The sequence below is a fragment of the Mus musculus genome, chromosome 3, assembly GCF_000001635.26.
Source record: "Mus musculus strain C57BL/6J chromosome 3, GRCm38.p6 C57BL/6J".
In the NCBI taxonomy this organism is placed as follows: Eukaryota; Metazoa; Chordata; class Mammalia; order Rodentia; family Muridae; genus Mus; species Mus musculus.
Genome location: NC_000069.6, coordinates 105,443,170 through 105,462,928, shown reverse-complemented (window position 1 = coordinate 105,462,928; position 19,759 = coordinate 105,443,170). Strand labels below are relative to the sequence as shown.

At 48.8% G+C, this 19,759-nt stretch overlaps 1 protein-coding gene and 1 long non-coding RNA gene across 4 annotated transcripts in view; one reads left to right on the top strand and one right to left on the bottom strand.

Annotated features, from left to right (window-relative positions):
- The window catches only part of Kcnd3 (potassium voltage-gated channel, Shal-related family, member 3), a 222,113-nt gene extending 211,074 nt beyond the window's left edge, over positions 1-11,039 (bottom strand). For 2 of the 3 annotated variants that reach the window (NM_019931.2, NM_001039347.2), the window contains exons 1-2: positions 10,212-11,039; positions 3,008-4,190 (exon numbers count right to left, since the gene is read on the bottom strand). In NM_019931.2, coding sequence (NP_064315.1) covers positions 3,008-4,113 — 1,106 coding nt within the window. In that variant the 5' untranslated portion in view covers positions 4,114-4,190; positions 10,212-11,039. Of the gene's footprint in view, positions 1-3,007; positions 4,191-5,431; positions 5,577-10,211 lie in introns of those variants that run through there. The other variant, XM_030252699.1, reaches the window with a different exon arrangement.
- On the top strand, positions 9,974-14,739 carry Kcnd3os (potassium voltage-gated channel, Shal-related family, member 3, opposite strand). Its single transcript, NR_040759.1, has 4 exons — positions 9,974-10,376; positions 11,259-11,414; positions 11,501-11,800; positions 14,509-14,739. It is a non-coding gene; the product is annotated as a potassium voltage-gated channel, Shal-related family, member 3, opposite strand (long non-coding RNA).
- The last annotated feature ends 5,020 nt before the right edge of the window (positions 14,740-19,759 follow it).

The window sequence follows — 19,759 nt, the reverse complement described above, 5'->3', positions numbered from 1 at the left end:
CTCATTTAGTTCACTTCTCAGAAGCTAGACAGTTCAGAGCATTGTGGATGGAGAAGCAAACCTGTTTGCCATTGGGGAGTGGGGTGAGGAGGTCCAGGACCTATAGGGGAGCCACAGACATCTCCAGTGTAGGCGGATGCTTTCCCTTCTCACACACCTTCTCCATGCTTTCCCTTCTCACACACCTTCTCCATGCTTTCCCTTCTCACACACCTTCTCCTGTAGCCTGCCTGCGTCCTGCACTACTCCAAGAACGTAAATCTGAGGCCAATACACTCTACCCTTGATGCTGAACCTGCATCTGCCTCTACAGATGAACACTCAATGGCACCAACTATTACCCCACAATAAAAACAGTGGCAAAATCCCAAGTTTAGCTATGAAAGCAGCCATTGATTTCTAATGACATCTTCTGTCCTGTGCAGAAGGAAATGTATGCTGTGTCCAGTCTCTGTGTGTCCAGGTCAGGGCCTGGCATACAACATTCAGCAAGCTGATCTTGCCTGACTAGCAATGCGACTAGAATAGAATATCACACATCTTGAGGCTATCTTTTAACAAGTAATAATAAGTAAAAATAAGCCCAAAGCCCTGGTTGCTACTGGAGGCCATGGTGGAGTGGGAACAGTATGACACGGTGAAAGGAGAAAGGACACTGAAGACACAGAGAGTGACTGGCGTCTGAAAATCAGCTCTGTGACTCTGGGGAATTTATTGAACCCCTCTGAGCCTCACCTTCTGTATCTTTAAGGAGTGCAGAGCTTTTCCTACCTCAAAAGGCTCCTGCGAGGACTTAGAGATAATATAAGCAAAGTGCTCAGCACACTGCTGACACACAGGAGACACCCAGATGCTATTATACTAATCATAAAAAGTAATGGGCAGGTGGCCAGTCGTGTTCCTATTAATCTCCTTCAAGAAGATCCCATTTTAACCCTGGCACCCATCAATCTGCCTGCCTGGGGTTTATCCCAATACAGATTCCTTCCTTTCATGACTCAAATCCCACCAAGAGGTAACTAAAGGTACTGGTGACTGGATCTTATCAGGGGCATCCCTGAGTGCCACGATGTGGTACCTGGGTTTTGTTTTGTTTTGTTTTGTTTGGAAGATGAAGGATGGCCAGGGTCATCACAGAAGGGAGAAATATGAAGCCAAGCCCTCAGCTCACAATATCCCAAACATCCTATATTGCCAAAAGCTTACATCTGCCATTTACTCCAAGAAAGATAAAGCCCCAGGGTTAAATACCCTTACTCTGGTAAGCAGTCATCTGAAAGCAAGTGTACATGTGTATGCATGTGTGTGTATGCATGTGTGTGTATGCATGTGTGTGTATGCATGTGTATATGTGTATGCATTTGTGTGTATGTGTATGTAAATGTGTGTGTGCATCTGTGTATATGTGTATGCATGTGTGCATGTGTGTGTATGCATGTGTGTATATACATGTGTGTATGCATGTGTATATGTGTATGCATTTGTGTGTATGTGTATGCAAATGTGTGTGTGCATCTGTGTATATGTGTATGCATGTGTGTATGCATGTGTGCATGTGTGTGAATGCATGTGTGTGTATGTGTATGCATGTATATGCATGCAAGTGTGTGTGTGTGTGTGTGTGTGTGTGTGTGTGTGTGTGTGTGTGTTGGGAAGAATGGCTGTGTAGCTTTCTTTAGACAGACAGAGTAAAGCAAATGCCTGGATCAAATGTGGCCTTCGCAAATGGATGGTGACATCCCTTGCTCTCCTCCCTGCTCCTCCCTTGTGGCAGAATGACAAATGTAATCACTTTAAGAGGTCCAATCACCTGCTCAGTCATTCCCAATAAACACACGCAGCACTGTGGAACCACAGCACCACAACAGGGGTTCAGCCAGGAAAACAAAAAAACAAAAAAACAAAAAAACGAATCACCAGGATCCCACCAATAGAATTGTCAAAGACCAAATAAAAAGCTTCATGAATTCTCCATCAGCAATATAACGCTTCCTTGTCTAAGCAAATCTAGACCCGGCATATGAATTGTGGAGGGATTTTTCATTAGTCTCATGGCTTCCAACTGCTGAGGCAAAAACCCCTCTGAAATCTCTGTCTCCATAAAGTGGCCTTTATTTGCTCTAATCCTGTTAGGGTGAAGATTTTAATCTCCTTCCTGGGACCCCTTCCTCTGATGGAAAGTGTCACATCCCAGCATCATAAATGCATTTGTGTGACCTCAGTGGAGTGGAGAACTCAGAGATCTGGAAGAGAAAGTCACCTGAGCCCTCACCGAGTCGTTGTCTCTCTGATGATATTGCTGCTTGTCTGACCACATGACCCATTGAGACTATTTCACAGACACACAGGTAGACTGGGGTCATTCCATCTCTGACTCCAGCTGATAAAACAAGACTGTTCCTTCTTTTGTGAGTTAAAAAAAGAAAGAAAGAAAGAAAAGAAAAGAAACCGGTACCTTGCTTTTCAGAAAACCCAAAATCATTATGTCATTGAGAGAAATTCTAATCAGAGATATCGAATCCATGAGTGTCTGTGGCAGCAGAAATGAAACCAGGCAAAAGAGAAAGCAGCTTGCAAATATACTACAAAGAAGGCGGCACAGCAGGGAACGTAGTAGGAAATCTGCATGGACTGTACGCCATTCACCCAACTTCTCCTACCCTCTACCCCACTGCCCACAGCTCTCCTTCATCTCCTTCACGGTCCTCAGAGGCACTCCACCCTGCCATCTTGCACACTGAGCCTGGAGGACAGACATGGTGACGTACTTTCCCGTGCTTTATAGAACACGTGCCTCACCTCCCCCAGCAAACTCAATTCAGAGCAAGTCACCACCCACAAACAAATCACTCATTCCTTTTCTGACTATTCCACTTCCCTGGCCCCCATGACTTGAGGGAGGGGCTTCTATCTCCATGCGTCCTCTCCTCGATCCTGATACACCACCTAAAGTTTCATGAGCGATCAACCCATCTCCACCCTATTCAGGTCAGTGGTACTGACTTACCCCAGTGTAGTCATGGTGACTATGGTGTACCAGAAAGATGCAGGGATGCTTGTGAACTTGCTGGCAGAGGAGCCCTTCTCAGCATAAAACATCACAGTGGCAAAGATGATGATGGCCATGGTAAGGGAGAAGAGAAGAAAGCCCAGTTCTGAGGCACAGCTCTTCAGGGTGTAGCCCAGGATCCGTAGACCCTGGGAATGTCGGGAGAACTTGAAGATCCTGAAGACACGGAAGACCCGGAGTGTGACAAATGCCCCAGACACGTCCTCATTGTTGGTCATGACCAGGCCAATGTAATAGGGCATGATGGCCACAACGTCGATAATGCTCATCACACTGCGGATGAAGCGGTATCTGCTGGGTGCCGCAAAGAGTCGGAGGAGGTACTCCACTGTGAAGATCATTACACAGGCAGTGTCCAGGCAAAAGAAAGCCACCGAATAGCGCTCTCCACACGGCAGCTCCTTGCTCCCAGGCACGGTGCCGCAAGGCACCGTCTCCACCACATTGGTGATGACCGAGACGGCAATGAAGAAGCCAGTCACATAGTAGAAGACCAGTGCCAGGGTGCTGGTGTGTGGGTTCTCGAAGGCCCGCCACATGGTCTGACGGAAGCTGAGAGAGGGCATGGACTCCTGGTTGTTTTCAGAGTCATTGTCATCCATGAGCCGCTCCGCATTCTCCCGCTTGCGGTCTTTGTACTCCTCGTAGCAGCAGTCTCCGATGATCTCGGGGAGGATGCCATAGAAGGCCAGTTCATCGTCGTAGGCAGAGATGCATTCATAGCGTGGGTAGTGCAGCTTCCCGGTGCGGTAGAAGTTAAGCACACAACGGAACACTTCCGGGTCACGGTCAAAGAAGTACTCCTTCGTGTCCTCATTGAAGAAGAACTCCTTCTCTGTGCTACCCAGCAAGGTGTCGGGATAGCGCTCCAGAGTGGTCCTCCAGGTCTGGAACCGTCGTCCACTTACGTTGAGGACGATCAGCTCGTCTTGCCGCTTGTTCTTGTCCGCTGGAGCTAGGGGCATGGGGCAGTTGGCCACTGGCATCCATCCAATGGCCGCAGCCCGGGCAAAAGGCAGCCAGGCTGCAACTCCTGCCGCCATGGTGACTCCAGCTTTTGGGCTGGTAGCTGCTCTGACACTGTACACACCAGCTTGGAGTTGGTTAGTTCAGTGATTCCCTGGAGGGTAGGAGAGAGCAGAGAAAGGGGCTGAGTCCACTTTGAGTTTTGACGGAAAGGAACAAGGAAAGGATCATTGCTAAGTGAGAAAGTAAGTCCCCATGGCCAGATTAAAAACTAAAATCACCAAAAGAAACCACAATAGTGATACAAGGACAGCACCTCCCAAGGGGCTGAGCAAAGAGCTGGGTCCTCAGATGTTGCAGACTGACAAAGTGACAAGCTCCAGGGGGGTCCCAGGAGGACTTGGGAAGGCAAGCTCCTCTAACAGGAAGATCTGGGAAGATGGGTAATAATGAGCTCTGAAAGGTTATGGCGTTATTACGAATTTAAATTGGGAGAGGGTAAATGAGTTCTCATTAAACGAATTTAAAAGTGGGATAAACATGCTAATTTTTATTTCACTCTTCATCCACCAGGGTAATCAGGAGTGGGGTGCCAATGAAGGATATCAAGTAAATACATCCTTTCTATTCCTCCCTGATGGGAAGAAGACTCGAGCAGGCTGGATTTGGAAAGTTCTGGAAAATTCTGTCAAGACAGGTGACCTAAAGAAGCTCAGAGCGAAGTTCTACCCCTAACTCCCATAGAGAAGGCTTTATCTGGCAAATTGCTTCTTACTCTTCAGGATGCTTGGCCTGGTCCCTGCCCTAGCAACCCAATATCTACTTGCAGCCTTCAGAAGCAAAATGAAGGAATTCTTGGGTTCTTCGTCCACCTGCCTTCCACACACAGTCCCTCTCCCTCCTCAGAGGAAGCTGAGCCACTCTCACTACCTTCCTTACGTTCCTTGCCTTCTGTCTCCATCTGCCCAGAACCCAGAGTTCCCTCCCATTATGTAACAATACACCATCCCATGCCAGGCTCCCTCACCTGTCCTCTACTGCACCCTCCGAGACTTCTTCAAGGCTGGGCACCCTTGGCCTTTCACTCCCAGCTTTCTGAACCACGTGTCCCAGTCACCAGCCTGGATGGAGGGACTCATGACAGAGAGAACTATATTTGGCTTTGGAAAGCAGATTTACCTTCCCAGATCTGGCTTTTTAAAGATGATAGTGAAATGACTCTGCAATCCCCTAATGTATACCATCTGTGGGAAGACATGTGGCGACACAGAAACACACGTAACAGTGACGGGAAATTGTTTGGCGTTGGCACGCTCAACTCCACTAATCCTAAACTGATCGCACAGCACAGAGCCAAATCCTAGCTCGGAGTTATTTGGATTCTCTAGAACTCACTTGGTTTATTTCTGTATTGAAGTCACTGAGGCAGAGGTGACTTCTGGAGTTTGTTGTGTTGTTTGTTAGTCTGGTTGTGGTTGTTGGGTGGTTTTTTACTCCACAGAGACTTGTGGTAAGTTTTGGCCTTCATTTCTCCAGGAGCACCACTTTTCCTGCTTTCTGATTCGTCTTCTCCTGAGCTGCTACTGGGATTTTTCTACCTGGATGCCTCTGAAACAGAGAGGTTTAACCTGTCTCCATCCAGAACATTGCTCCTCACCTCTGTTCACAGCATCCCTTGCCCTGGACCACTCACCCTGTATCTTTCTTTCGCTCCCACTCAAAGGGCTGCCAACTCATGAAACACTAAGAGCATCTGGATTACTTTGGCCCTCCCTCCCACTGACATTCTTGTCTCACTCCCCTCCCCACCCCCAGATTTCTCCGATTACCCTGAAATTTGTTCCACCCAGAGTAGTCTCCTAAAAGCAAGGTTCTGTTTGTGCTCTACTCTATAGCCTATGAAATAAAATCCTAACTCCATGGTCTGGCATTCCAGCATCCTCATAAACGGACCCAGCTTAACGCATCATCCAGACATCCCAGGTACCCCACTACCTTCCAACCAGAGCAGAGACTCTCTCACAGACAAACCCTGGGTGTCAGTCTCTGCTGTATATCCTGCCACCCCTCCTCTCACCCTACTCATTAAAATCCTACCTGTTCTCAGCGATGTGTTCTTCTCTCCCACAGACTCTTCTTCTTTTATGGTCTCTGCACTCTGCCTTTCTTCCCTAGCACCTGCCACGTCAGGCTTGGATTACAGGAGTAATCCAGCCTGTTGAGTAGCGATAGTGCTATGATGCTTGAGGAGGTGCTGGAGCCAGAAGCACTATTTTATAGATGCTGCTTGCTCTCTATTAGTTCAACCCTGTGCCTTGCTGCTGTCTCCTGAGGTTTGTCAGAGATGGCTATTCTCTTTCTAAACTAAACTCTGAGGAGTTCAGTCAGAATCCCAAAGAATCAAGACCGGAGAACTGACTGTAGTCTCAGTTAAGTGTCCTCAAGGAGTTGATCTCTGCTTCAGCTTCCCCACCTGCATGCTAGGGGAAAGTTTTCATAAGAACCTCTCTTCCTTTAGTAAAGGAGGTTGTTCAGATGCCACAGAAGACAAGAATGACAGTGACATTTCCTATAGGTGTCACTGCTTAGAGGATAGACAAACAGCACGGACCTGATGCGCTCTTGACTATAGGAACTGAGAGAACTGAAGAGAGTGGAGACTATCCATCCACAACAGCAAGTAACCCACACACCACTGAGAGAAGCTTCGGGAACACGCCCTGCATCGTGTAGTTGTCTTCAAGCACTCGCCCTTACAAGGAAACAGGTTTTCTTTGGACCAGATATTCCTGTCCCTCATCATATACTTAGCTAGGGTTCCAAGGGGCGGGGGGTCTGGGAAACAAACAGCCATACACTAGGTATAGATCACTTCAATTCTGACTCAAATCATGTTTCCTGAGCACTGACAAAGCTCTGGGCATTGTCCAAGGCACGTTTGCATATCACAAAACATTAATTTATTTCCCAGAAAAAAAATCCTATGATGTTTCTACCTATTGGTGACAGGAAAAAAACAAAAACAAAAAAACAAAAAACTGCCCAAGCCTTAGAAGGTTCCTTCGAAGTGGCTAAGTCAATATATATGGACATTTTTCAACTCAGACCTTGTCTGACTCACTGCCAATGGCTTTCCTGAACTAGGTGCAGCCCAATCCTGATGCTCCCACGGAAGCAGGAAGCTGAGAGCACGGGCTCTGGGGACCCTTCAGTCTGTTTTGGTACTATCTATCCTGAACTTTTGGAAGCAAGCCACTGCTAACTTACTGGGTTGCAGAATCCTCATCTGTAAAATGAAGGAGCTAGGAAAGAAAGTGACAGAGAAGAAAGTGACAGAGGACCCATTGGTTCTAGTCATTCTCCTGGATCCAGGACACAGAGACCACAGCTCCAGTCTCTCCGAAACTGCCTTGTGATGGCTGCCCATGCAGAGCGGGAAGTGGAGCATCTGGGTTGGTTGCTGTGGGGATACAATTAGCCTGAGCCTCATCTCAGCAGAGGGAGTTCTGGGAATTCCTGATGAGGCTGGTGCCCAGAACAGGGCACACAACCTGCATCACTTGGAACCCAAAGCAATCTAAGGTTCAGCCTACCCACAGAAACCCACTCACCCTCCTAGAAAAGAAAAGAACTGGGCCTCCAGCCCCTCCTGGCCCTTTGACTCATGACCCCTAATACCTCTGCTGTATCTAAGATGGGCGCTGGCAGGGGTTCAAATGGCAAAGATTAAGAGACTGCTGAATCAGGACCTACTCGGGAAGAGCCTTGTTAGCCAGACACATGGCTCCGAGAAGACAATGCCCTTCTCTCCTGTCAGTCTCCCAGTACTGCCCCTTGGACTCTGGGATCCCATTGCCAGCTGCCTGACTTTGCAAGCTGAGCTCCATGCCCTCAGCTCCAACTCTGAGTCAACTCTTCTAAGGCCATGAGCAATTCACAAACTGCTTTCTGATGGGTAATTGAAAGCTCAGAGCGAGGCAACGTTAATCCTCTCCCTATCTATCCTAAAGTCTCTTGTCCCAAGGGCAAACTTTTACCCTGTACAATAATCCAGGGCAGTCTTTTTTCAAGAAGGCCCATGCAAGTACCAGATCATCTCCGGAGATTCAGAACCTATCGTTCAGGTTTAGAGTGCCAAGAAAATAGCAATTACCCCTTTACTGCTTTCTGTGCACATGTGCATATGTGCATACATGGACATACATGTACACACCTCGGTTTGGAAGAGGACTATCGTCTATCAGACAACAACCTCAAGTCCATACCAGCCACGCCCACCCAACAACCCTGCAGGGATGACCTGGCTTAAACAGGACTTTTACAGGTTCCTGCTGCAACACTCACCCCTAACAGCACCAGTGCCTCTCAGAGCTGGCCTGGGTATGAACCCTGCAACAGGCGCTATAGTGCGGCCCCATTTCCAGCCAATGGCACCGCATACGCCTCCCATACCACGGCTTTACTAGGACATGGGTGCTTTACAAATGAAAACTCTGAAGCTATTTTTGTTTGTGGCAAAAGAGTTTGACAGTAGGAAAGATTTGGCTGTGGGGTGAGGTAGGGATGCAGGAGGGAGAGAGATTAAAACCAGGTAAATGCAGAAATGACAAACATGAAAAAATCCTGAAAAAGAAAAAGAGAACACTTTCTCCTGCTGTAAAAAGTCAGCTGCCTGCTAAGCAACGTCTATTTTAGAAGCAGAGGGTCAAAAAAAAAAAAAAAAAAAAAGGCAGACCTCCTGTCCTGGGGGGTTGACACTTCCATTTCACCTGAACAGACACAAAGCAGAAAAACAAACAAAAAAAAAAAAGTCACATCACCAAGATCTGCCCTTCAATGACCTCGGAGGAGAGTCCTCAGAAATCAGAGCTGGTCTGGGGAACTGTTTCACGCCCCCAGGGAGTCTGTCCCGTGTCTGCGGGATTTTGTTGGGTATGAAATGAGCATGGGGGCCATGCTGGAGATCCCGTGGGGCACAGGCCTGGGACCTGCAGATCCTCTTCTTTACAGTGCCTCTCCTAGCTCCTAGGATGGCCAGTGCAGTTTCCCCAAACTCTTTCTCCAGCCTCCTCAACGGCAAAAGGAAGCCGCTGTTAATCGTTCTTCCTCTGGAGGTCCCTTGTGTACTTACGTCTTATAGCATTCAAGACGCAACATGGAAAAAAAATAAACACATCAGCTCCTTTCAGTGGGCCGGTATGTGTCCACATGGGGAAATGTACACACGCTTTGCATTGAATGAATGCCCAGAATCCCCCTTCCCCCCGCTTTCCGAGATTAAACCTTCAGGTTCCCTGGAAGTAACAGTAAATAAGGCATCGATTCAAGCATCACCTACATTCATGCATGACCACCCTGTAAAACCTGATTACTGATTGCATTGTGCCGCCTATCACCCCGTGAAAGTTCAGAGGCTCCGTCAAATACACGGAGACTTTCTTTGCCTTGATTTCAGGTCTGGAACCTCTCAGCCTGTTGCTGACTTATCAAGGCTGCCCGGGATAAAAGGAGAACAACGTGGGCTGAATTAAATGCCAGCACTAAGAAAGCACAGGAATCTAGTTGATTTCCAGGTAACTTCTCTGCCCATCCCTAGTGTAAACACTCTGTTAAAACAAATTTGAACCCCCTTCCCTATGGTCTCTCGGGACACTTATGGGACCTTTCCCGGGAAAGAAAAGATGTGCCAGGCAGGACGAGCTGGACCAGCCTCATCCTCTAACAGGCAAACACAGGCTCGCCTGGCTGGAGAACTTTGCAAAGCGCCCCAAACGGCTCCCAGCTTCCACTCTCAGCCATTTCTCTTCTCAGCTCACAAAGAGCGGGGACGGAGCAAACCGTCGCCACCTGCAGCCAGGTCCCGGGGCGCTGCTCCTGGCGCCCGGCGAGGGAAGGCAGGCCAATGGCAAGAGGGCAGAGGTTCACACCCCCACCCCCAAACCTCTCGGCGCCCCAGTGCCCGGAGGTGGCTCTGCAGCCCAGGGAACCGACGCCCCCAGGCCGGCTGCTTGCTCCCCCACGGCCCGGCCCCACCCCCAATCCTTCCGGCGCCCCAGCGCCCACCCACCCGGGCGCGGGAGTGGGAGGGTGCCGCGTGGGCAGCGGGAGCAACAGGCGTGGGAGCAGCGCTCCTCGCACTTGCTGTCTCTGGGAGGCTCGGTCGTTTCCCTCTTACCTTCGCCGAAGCCAGCCCCAGGCCCCGCGCCCCGCGCGCGCGAGGAAGCTGAGGCCAGGGGCCGCCGAGGCGCAGAGCGCCCAGCAGCGCGGGGAAGCGCCCAGCAGCCGCCGCTCGGGCGGCTCCTCCTCGCCGGCGAAGTCTCGCTCGTCCCTCCTTCACTCGGTCGGTTCGTGCGTCGGTCCGTCCGTGGGGCCGTTCCTCCCCCGCTGCCGCCGCCGCCGCCGCCGCCACCGCCACCGCCGCTCCAGCCCGGGCTTGGCAGCGTGTCCCCTCCCCGCCTAGCCGCTCCGCTCTCGGGCTCGTGAGCTCCGGTTCGCTCGTTCCCTGCCCCCGCCGCCGCTGATGCCGGGCAGAGCGGAGCCGGGCCGGCCACGGGCTGCCTCTCCCGAGGAGGCGGTGGGGGCGCGGCGCGGGCGGGGCGGAGAGGAGAGTCCGGGGGAGGCGGCGAGGCTGCGCCCTCCGCTCCCCACCGATCCCCACGGGCCGAGCGGCCCCAGGCCGGGCCCGAGAGAGCAGAGCGGCCAGGCTGCGGAGGGAGCGAGGAGGAGGACCCGGGAGCCTAGCCGCCGGAGGGTGCCCAGGGCGAGGGCGTGCGAGGGGGAGTGACTCTGCGCGAGGGTGTGTGTGTGTGTGTGTGTGTGTGTGTGTGTGTGTGTAGGGCGCGCGCGTGAGTGGGGGGGCTGCAGCGGGGGGGGGGAGGCGGGGAGACTAGGCAGAGCCTGGTGCGTCTCCCCAGGAGAGTGGAGGAATCCTAGGGTGTGCCTGGAGGTGGTAGTGGAGTGTGCGGACGCGAGTGTGAGCGCGTGTGCCGGCGAGGGTGGGCATGGGGCGAGCGTGGCAAGGTGAGCTTGGCTTGGGGGTGGGGGAGGAGCCGGGCGTGCGGCGTGATCGTGAGTTCGGGGGCGTGTGTGGCTGGGGACTTAGGAAGAGGTGGTAGGGAGCGCTGGCGTGTATGCGCGTGGGGTGTGTACACTTAACTGGCTGTCTGTTTCCCATTCACTGTCCACGCGGTAGAGCAACTAACTCCTCTCCTTGGTCACCTAGTGAGGTGCAGCTGGTCGCCGCGCAAGCTTACAGGCTGACCCTGAACAGTCAGGTGTGTTTGCCAAAGCTGGGAAGATCCCACGGAAGACAAACTGCCTTTATCTCCGCGTAAGAGCCACTGTCGTTCAGGAGTGACCTCTGACACATGGCCAGAAGGTCAGGATTCGCTCCAATACCCCACCACGAATACCCAGAATTAAGACTGGGGATTTAGGAACTCTCATTTCTCTATCTTTCCAAAGCGGGCCCAGGCCCTGGATCCTTTCCAGAGCCCAGAGTTATCTATTGCTTAGTACTCGGACCCAGCGTGAGGAGTGGGACAACCACGGGAGCATAGGATCCAGCTGAGAGTCCCAGGACCATCGCGGCAGCAGAGTAGAGCCCAGTCCTGGCTGCTAAGCCAAACCGTGGCCGGCTTTCCCTGTGTCTCCGGCCTGGGTGCTGGGACTCCCGAGCCTGGAGATCGCGAAGCAAGCAGCTTCGTGCCTCTGCCCGGACCGGAACGCCTTGGCTTGAGAGATGGCAGCTCTGAGTATGGAAAGGTGTGTGCTGAAACACAAAAGCAGAGGAAAGAGAAATGTGCGGAGAGGGTGAAGGCGTGAGTCAAGAATAGGGTTTCTGGTTTGTGGCAAACCGATCCTGTTCCAGAAGTGCAAGTCGAGGAGTAGTTATTGAGGTCTCAGCTACTCTGGGCCTCCAGTACTTCTGAGCTTCTTTTTCATAGGCTCACTTACCCTAACCAAAGCTCCTTTAAGTTTGTCAGTATGAAAGGTGTACAATTGGCCCTTCAAGAGGTGGGTGTGGACCCCATTAACATTTGCCCAGAGTCCAAGAACCCCGTGAGATTTGCATACTCATTTGCATACAGTACTAATGATTAACAACACTGCCACTCCCTGGCCAACCCTGGAAGAATTCAGGGAAGGCCCTGGCGAGGATTCTCCCTCCCTCCTCTATTTGGGAGAGGTTTTTGTTGTTGTTGCTACTGCTAGTGGTGGTGGGGTTTTGTTTTGTTTTTTTGTTTTTTAAATCTCAGTTGAATTGACTCCTGAGAGAAGGTTCTCTGTCTCTGAGAAGCCTGGTCCCAGTAGTGACATTTTCCTTTGATCTAACACCTTCTGTCCAGTTTTGGAGCAGTGAAAATATAATATCTTATTTCTGTCGAAGTTTGAATTTCCTGTACGGCATTGCCATTGTTCAGCAACATAAAGGTACTTCCAGGATCGAGCCCCCCAAACTGTCAGGGAGGGAACACCACTAGACTCTTGGAGTGGTCTACTAATGTGACAGCTTGTGGTCTCTGGGACTTTGTAAGCCATTTGTGGAGACAGGACACTCACACCCTGCCCCACATCCTCCAATCCCGATCCTCAGATGCTCATACTTGGCAATCTAAGTGCAGTGCCTGTGAACTGCTCTCTCTCTCTCTTTCTCTCTCTCTCTCTCTCTCTCTCTCTCTTTTTTTTTTTTTTTTTGTCTCCAGTATCTCAAGAAAAGTAAGGGAGACTTGGATTTCTAGTTCAGGCCACTGTGGGTTTTGTTTACAGTTCTCCTTGAGGCTGGATGGTGAGGAGAAAGAAGGTACCTGGCTTAGGTTCAAGCCACTGGAGGAGACACTGTCCAGGAGATGCTGGGTACCCTCCATTTCCTCCTAGAATCTCCCTAGCCATGCCTGTTGACTCCTTCCCCCCTCTGCCTCTGGACCAGCCTGGCCGGGATTTTTCACTTGCTTTTCCCCCATGACGCGGCCGCTTTTCCTTTAACTCTCAGCTTCTATTTAAAAAGCTAATTTGGGAGCCTGTCGATGCTCCCAATTCAGACATTTTAAATAGGAACTGAAAGTCAGGAACTGCCAGGGCAGTAGGTTTCCTCCTCTTACCACTGACAGGGCTCAAGTGTTGGTTCAGTCACTCCAGCCCCAGTGTGTATGTGTGTTCTGCAAGCTCAGAGTGTATTTCAGGTTATCTTTTCCATTTAAAGACAATGCTCCTATGGGAGATTGCATGTGTGTGTCTGTGTCCTTTCCAAGCTGTGCACACGTAAGGATTCTTCCTTGGTCCCGAGGCTCTGGTGGTGTCTGTCGCCATGTGGACTGTGAGAGAAAAGAGCAGCATAGCTTATAGTCTGCTCCCTCTTGGCTGTTGTTGCCTGCGCTGTTCTTTCTAGCGCTGTTGAACTCAGGCTTGCTCTTTGAAGCTTGCCTAGGTATCCTAAAGGCTCGCTCTAGCCCTCACTTCTTGTGGCTGTCCTACTTCGATTGTTTGTCCCCGTGCTGGGCAACTATTTTGAAGTTGGGACTTTTCTGAGGGTTGCAAGCTTTCTACATTGAGAATCTCATGTACCTTGAAGGGGTAAAACATACTTTGAGGTCAGAGTGATTCAATCTGTCTCTGGCTGTTACTAGGTTTGAGCCTGTCTCTGGCTGTTACCTGGCTGTGGGACCATAGGGAACTTACTTAACCTCTCTGTGCCTCCCCCACCCCACCATCTCTAAAATGTTCAATGATAAAAATTACAGCTCTTCAGTGACTGTCATAGATAACATGCCTGGAATTTGGGTAGTTGTTTGTTGTTTAAGATAGGAGGTATGGAGAACTTTGTCTAGGAAAAAAAGTTAGAACTGTCAGATTGTGTGGGGGTGCACGGGCACACACATTAAACCACTATGCACATGACAATACAAATGCCAGGCTGGAGCCTGTCAGGTCACATTGAATCATGGGGCTGAGTCCCTAAGCTCCAGAAGAGCATAAGGGGACAGAGCCAGAGCCATAGGGACAGCAATAAGGAAGGGGACAGAGACAGAGTCAGAGACAGTGATGAGGAAGGGGACAGAGAGAGATTCAGGGACAGCGATGAGAAAGGGGACAGAGACATAGTCAGAGACAGCGATGAGCAATCCACATGCCCAGAGGTAAGTTTTACACAGAAGGAATAAGTGCTGAGACCTGTCTGTCCACAGGCTCCAACCTCCTGCTTTATCCAAGCATTTACCCAAACACACACAGGCAGGTTCCAGAAAATGAAGCCATGGGGAGTGTTCAGCAAGAGTAGCCTCCAGTTCTTCATGCCACTTTTCTTTTTCTCCTCTTCCTTCTCTTCCTCTTCCCCCTCTCCCTCCTTCTCTTCTTTCTCTTCATCCTCTTCCTCTTTTTCCCCATCACCTCCTCTCCCTCCTCCTCCTCTTCTTTTTTTTTTTTTTTTTTTTCTGGTTCAGTCCCTGCTTCTCACTCCCTTGTCTCACCATCAGGCAGAGGAGCTGATGAATTTGCTACCAGAGTCCATTTCTTTCAGTTCAAAAGAACATGAGCATATGAGGAGGGACATGGGAGACCAGAAGCCAGAAGAGGAGCTACGAGCATAATGACATGGGCCCTCTGGGGGGTCTGGGGGGACCCATTGTGCCTTGCAAATCCTGAGGCATATTCAGGGTCTTATACTTTTTTATTGCTGTAATAAAACATCATAATCAAGGAAATTTATAAAAGAAAGTGTTTAATTTGGAGCTCTTGGTTTCAGATGGTTAGAGTCCATGTCCACCATGGTAGGGAGCATGGCATCAGACAGGCGGGCATGCTGCTAGAGCAGGAGATGAGAGGACCCATAAGCACAAGGCAAAGAGAGAAGAGAGAGGAGAAAAGAAGGGGTGGGGGAGGGGAAAGAGGGAGAGAGAGCTCTAGCTAGCTAACTGGGAATGAAGTGGGCTTTGGAAAACTCAAAGCCCACCTCATAGTGACACACCTCCTCTAACAAGGCCATACTTCCTAATCCTTCCAAACAGTTTCACCAACTGGGGACCAAGTATTCAAACACATGTGCCTATGTGGGGGTTGGGGTAGGGAGTATTTTCATTCGAACCACCGCATCTAGCTATGCATGTCAATTCCGAGCTGGAACATCCCTAAGTTGGCTGCTGGCTGTGTATTCTGTGCCTTTATGGTAGACATCAATACTCAGAGATACACAAAGGAAGGGAGTTGGTAGAGGGGGACCTCTGCAGTGTTCCCCTTGTCTTTTGAGACAGGACTCCTCATTAGGAACTGCAGCTCAGCCTCTTAGGCTAGGGTCTGGACAGCAAGCCCCAGGGACCCTCCTATCCCTGCCTCCCCAGAGATGGGGTCATACAGGTACTGTTGCACCTGGCCTTTTTTGTGGGCATTAGAAACTAACCCGAGGTCCTCACACTTGTGTGGCAAGCACTCTACTAGCCAGCTTTCCTCAGCTCCAGTGCCTCCTCCTGCATGTGCACTGTTTCCAGAACCATTTCTTGCTCTTCTTTGCTTCTCTGTCTGTTGTTTTCCAGGAAAAGTTTATACAGACATGTGGTGTTAACTTTACTCTGGCTTCTTGGTTTCTCTGTTCTTGACCACCCCCCCCCCACCTCTTTGTTACATCTCACTACCCTCTCCTACTGGATTATCCCCGTGCTGTCATCTGTCTCACTTCTGGACCTACTTGACCTACTTACACTCTCCTCCCAGAGCACAGGCTCTGTCCCTTTCTGATGGCTTCTTGCCCCATCAAGTCTTCAAACCTCTGCACATGCTGTCTCCCGTCCTCCAGAAATGCCCACCACTACTTTCTCATTGTTTCCACATTGTTGGGTTATGTGAACAAACATGTATTCACCCCGCCTAGGGGACTGATGTCAGGTCAAGGATTCCACTCAAATGTAGTGAGTTTATAGCGAGTATATACAGGAACATGAGGAGCTTGGGTAGGGAGTTGGGATCATTGCAGCCTTAAGAGTTCCCTGCCCAACTTGTACCCAGCTCTTACCAGACAGCATCTTCTCCCAACAGTTGTTCAATGTTTCGCAACCTTGGTTTTGGCAGGTGGTGGTGGTGGTGGTGGTGGTGGTGGTGGTGGTGGTGGTGGTGGTGGTGGTGCATTCATGCTTGTGAATTTGAAAGTTGCTGGGTTTCCTGAACCTCTAAGTTTATTAACTTCTTATTCCTACGAGTCTCTCTACTCCTTCCAGGAGAGTTTGTCTCAGTTCTGAGGAAGTAACTACAGAACACTCTTTTCCTAGCTGACCTTACTCAGTCTCAAACCTTAAATACCCAGCACAAAGTTTACATTCTAAGTTTTAATAAAGTCCTTCCTGCATCCCAGATGAACCGACTATTCGCACTTCCTGGGTTCTGCAGTCCTTCCTGTGTATCCTAAGGGTAGTTCTTCCCATCTGTACTGCACAGGCTTAGTTGTCTGCACACGATGTCTCTTTCTAGCCTTTATGTGGTAAGGCAAGGACTCGGTCTCAGCCAGCTCTGACTCCTGACACAGCGTGAGGCACATGGGAGATGCTCAGTGCATCTAGATGATGACTTATTCTAACAGTCACTCCTGTAGTTCCCTTGATTATGAGTGTGCAGAATAGGTGACAGATTTGCCATCTGGTCTGTGTCCAAGTCCCTTTTCGATGGATCTCAAACATGGGCATGGAGACACAATGGGGAGAGAAAAAAAGACAAGGGTATTCAATTTGGGCTGATCCAAGATGAAAAGAACCCCCATCACATCCTCTTTCCAGGGAAAGGCTATAGCCTGGGATCAGCTGCTCTGGCCTGTGAAGACTGGGCCAGTGTTTAACCAGACTGGTTTACAGAGACTCCTTTTTTTTTTTTTTTTTTAATTCTACCCTACAAGATGTGAATCACATCCTCAGAACATCACCTCTTTGGGAACAGCCAGGACACAGTCAATTGCAATGTCCCTGTTTCTTTGCAGCAGTGACCATAAAGACAAGTGTGGCTTAAAAAACACCAAGACTGAAGGCTGCTGGATTTGAAGTAAACCTTATATGAGATCAACAAATCCAGAACAGTGGAGGCTTAGTGGGAGAGCATCGTTTCTGGATAGACCAGGCTTCAAAGTTTGACTCTTTCTACCAGCAGTATGACTTTCCCTCGCCTGCAAAACTGAGTTTTAATGATGGCATCATATCTTAGGATTCACAAGGATGGTGTCATACTAAGTGGAAACACGCCTCACATGCAATTATAAATGAAAATGTTAGCTGTTATGATATTGTAGCTGAGTCTAGACATGACTGAAACCAGTTCTTTGAAATATTCAGCACAGTTCTTCAAATGCTGTTCATGAACTTGAGGCAAGTCACCCAAGCTCTTTGATATGATGAGTGCACACTTGGCCCTCAGAATGTGTGAGATCAGAGTCTACCCCATAGACATTTCTTCCATTGCCTCCTCTTTCTGTTCTGCAGTACCTTATTTCTGCAAATACAAACTTTAAGGTCTGTTTTCCCTTTAAAAAGTATTTATTATAATTAGTTTTTACTATTTATATATTAATTATTATATATAATACATTATTTTATTATATGTTATGTGTCATTTAATATAACTATATAGTGCATTATATGATATATAACATATGTCTCTAATATATTAATACATTTCACATCGTATACTTTATGTTTACTACATTTTATATAATATATATATATATGTATATATATATATACATACACATTTCCTTTTCTCTTTTTTGTGTGAATATATATTTGGACACAAGTGTGTAGATGTGTGCACCTATGCATGTGTGTAGAGGCTAGAGAAAGGTGTTGGGTGTTCTGCTCCATTGCCATGTGCCTATTTCTCTGAGACAGGGTCTCTTACTGTCTTAGTCAGGGTTTCTATTCCTGCACAAACATCATGACCAACCGAGCCAGCTCTTCAGCTCTTCAAGAGTTCCATCTACCCATTCCCTCCTTGTCAGTAAGAACTGTTAGGTCATTCAGACTAACAAGCAAGCGACTGACTTGTCCAAAGATACAAAATTTGCATGTAAACTGAGCAGAGCATTAACCCAGACAATGAAGTAGAATGAATAAGATTCCTAAGGTTCACCAAAGTAATGGAAGAAAATGTGTGTGTGGTGGGGGGAGGGGCAAGAGATGCTTCCTAGCCCCACAGGTTTCTGTCTACTGAACCAAATGATGTGACTGTAAAGGATGAGGTGGGCTGGTTCTGAATTCTGAAGCTAGAAAAACCAAGTTTCTAACCTTTGCAGAAAATTGTACTAAGGAGATTTGTGCACCAAGTTTATACACCTACTTCATTTGGCAAGCAAACAGACACACTTCATGAGGAATCCAACCCCTCTGGCTTTGCACATCTGTGATGCTTGCAAGCAAATGCTCTTCAGAGTTCAAAGCCCAGGTTGACTGTCTTCTTGAGTTTGTGGGAGACTCAGCTACAAAATTGTTAATTGTTTTGGTGAATGGACAAACATACAGTAACAGATCAGTTACTATGTCCATACTGCAAAGTCGTAAGATGCTTCAGGCTCTCTGCAAAACCCTTATTAACATAGACTCTCAACTCTCTTAAAAAAAACCCTTACAGATGAGAAAATTGTATCATATGTCCCATGGCCCCCTCACTAGCATTGAACATTACCATCTCATAACCAATCATGCTTCATTTATATGCTAAAGCCATTACTCCACAGCTTCGAGTCACGTTCCAGTTGTCACATAATGTCATGTGTAAATAGTTAAGCAACCTCACCCTTATTAACAAAAGCTATCTCTCCAAGGGAGACATCCTCCTTCCATGATACTGAGACTGTTTTCCCAAGATAGTTGTGCCTGTGTATGCCACATGTTGTCTTGGTATTTGAAAAGGCTCAGGAATTTCCAGCATTCTGCCCAAAGTTTGTTCTGTTCTTTGGGTGGAAAGGGGCACACACAAAACTATGCCTGGCAGTGATGTCTCTGTGTGTAAGCTCCTTGGCATCAGTAGGTCTGCTGTGATGAGGCCCAAGCAGAGAGGCTGGAGTCAGGTCGGAATCCAGCTGGGCTCCTGGTTTTGGTAGGGTTTCTATTACTGGGATAAACACCATGACTAAAAACAACTTGGAAAAGAAAAGATTTGTTTCAGCTTACAAGTCTCAGGTCACACTCTATTGCTGAGCAAACTCAAGACAGGAACTCAAGGCAGGAACTTGGAGGAAGGAACTGAAGCAGAGGCCACAGAGGAGTGCTGTTTTCTGACTTAGCTTGCTCAGTCTGCTTTCTTATACATCCCAGGACCACCTGCCCAGGAATGGCACCACCCACAATGGGCGGGGCCCTCCCACAGCAATCACTAATCAAGACAATGAAAGTTCTAAGGGCTTTCATACAGGGCAATCTTATGGAGACATTTTCTCAGTTGGGATACTCTCTTCTTATATAACCCTAAAATGTATAAAGTTGGCAAACGAAACAGAAACCACCGACCAGAACAGTTCTTTGTTTCTGATTTGTCACCACCCTTAGTTTTCTTCAAATCTTACTCCTGTTTCACAGAAAACTGAGATATAAAGCCACACAACAGTTACCCGTGGCAGCTGTCAGCCAAATTGTTTATTTTTAATAGACACAGATACATTTCCAGGGTCCCTTGAAGTTAGTTTTAGCTTTGTGACTAAGTTCTGATCAAGGTAATGGGTGCCAACCTCCACCAAACACCTATGGTGACTCTTCGTGTACC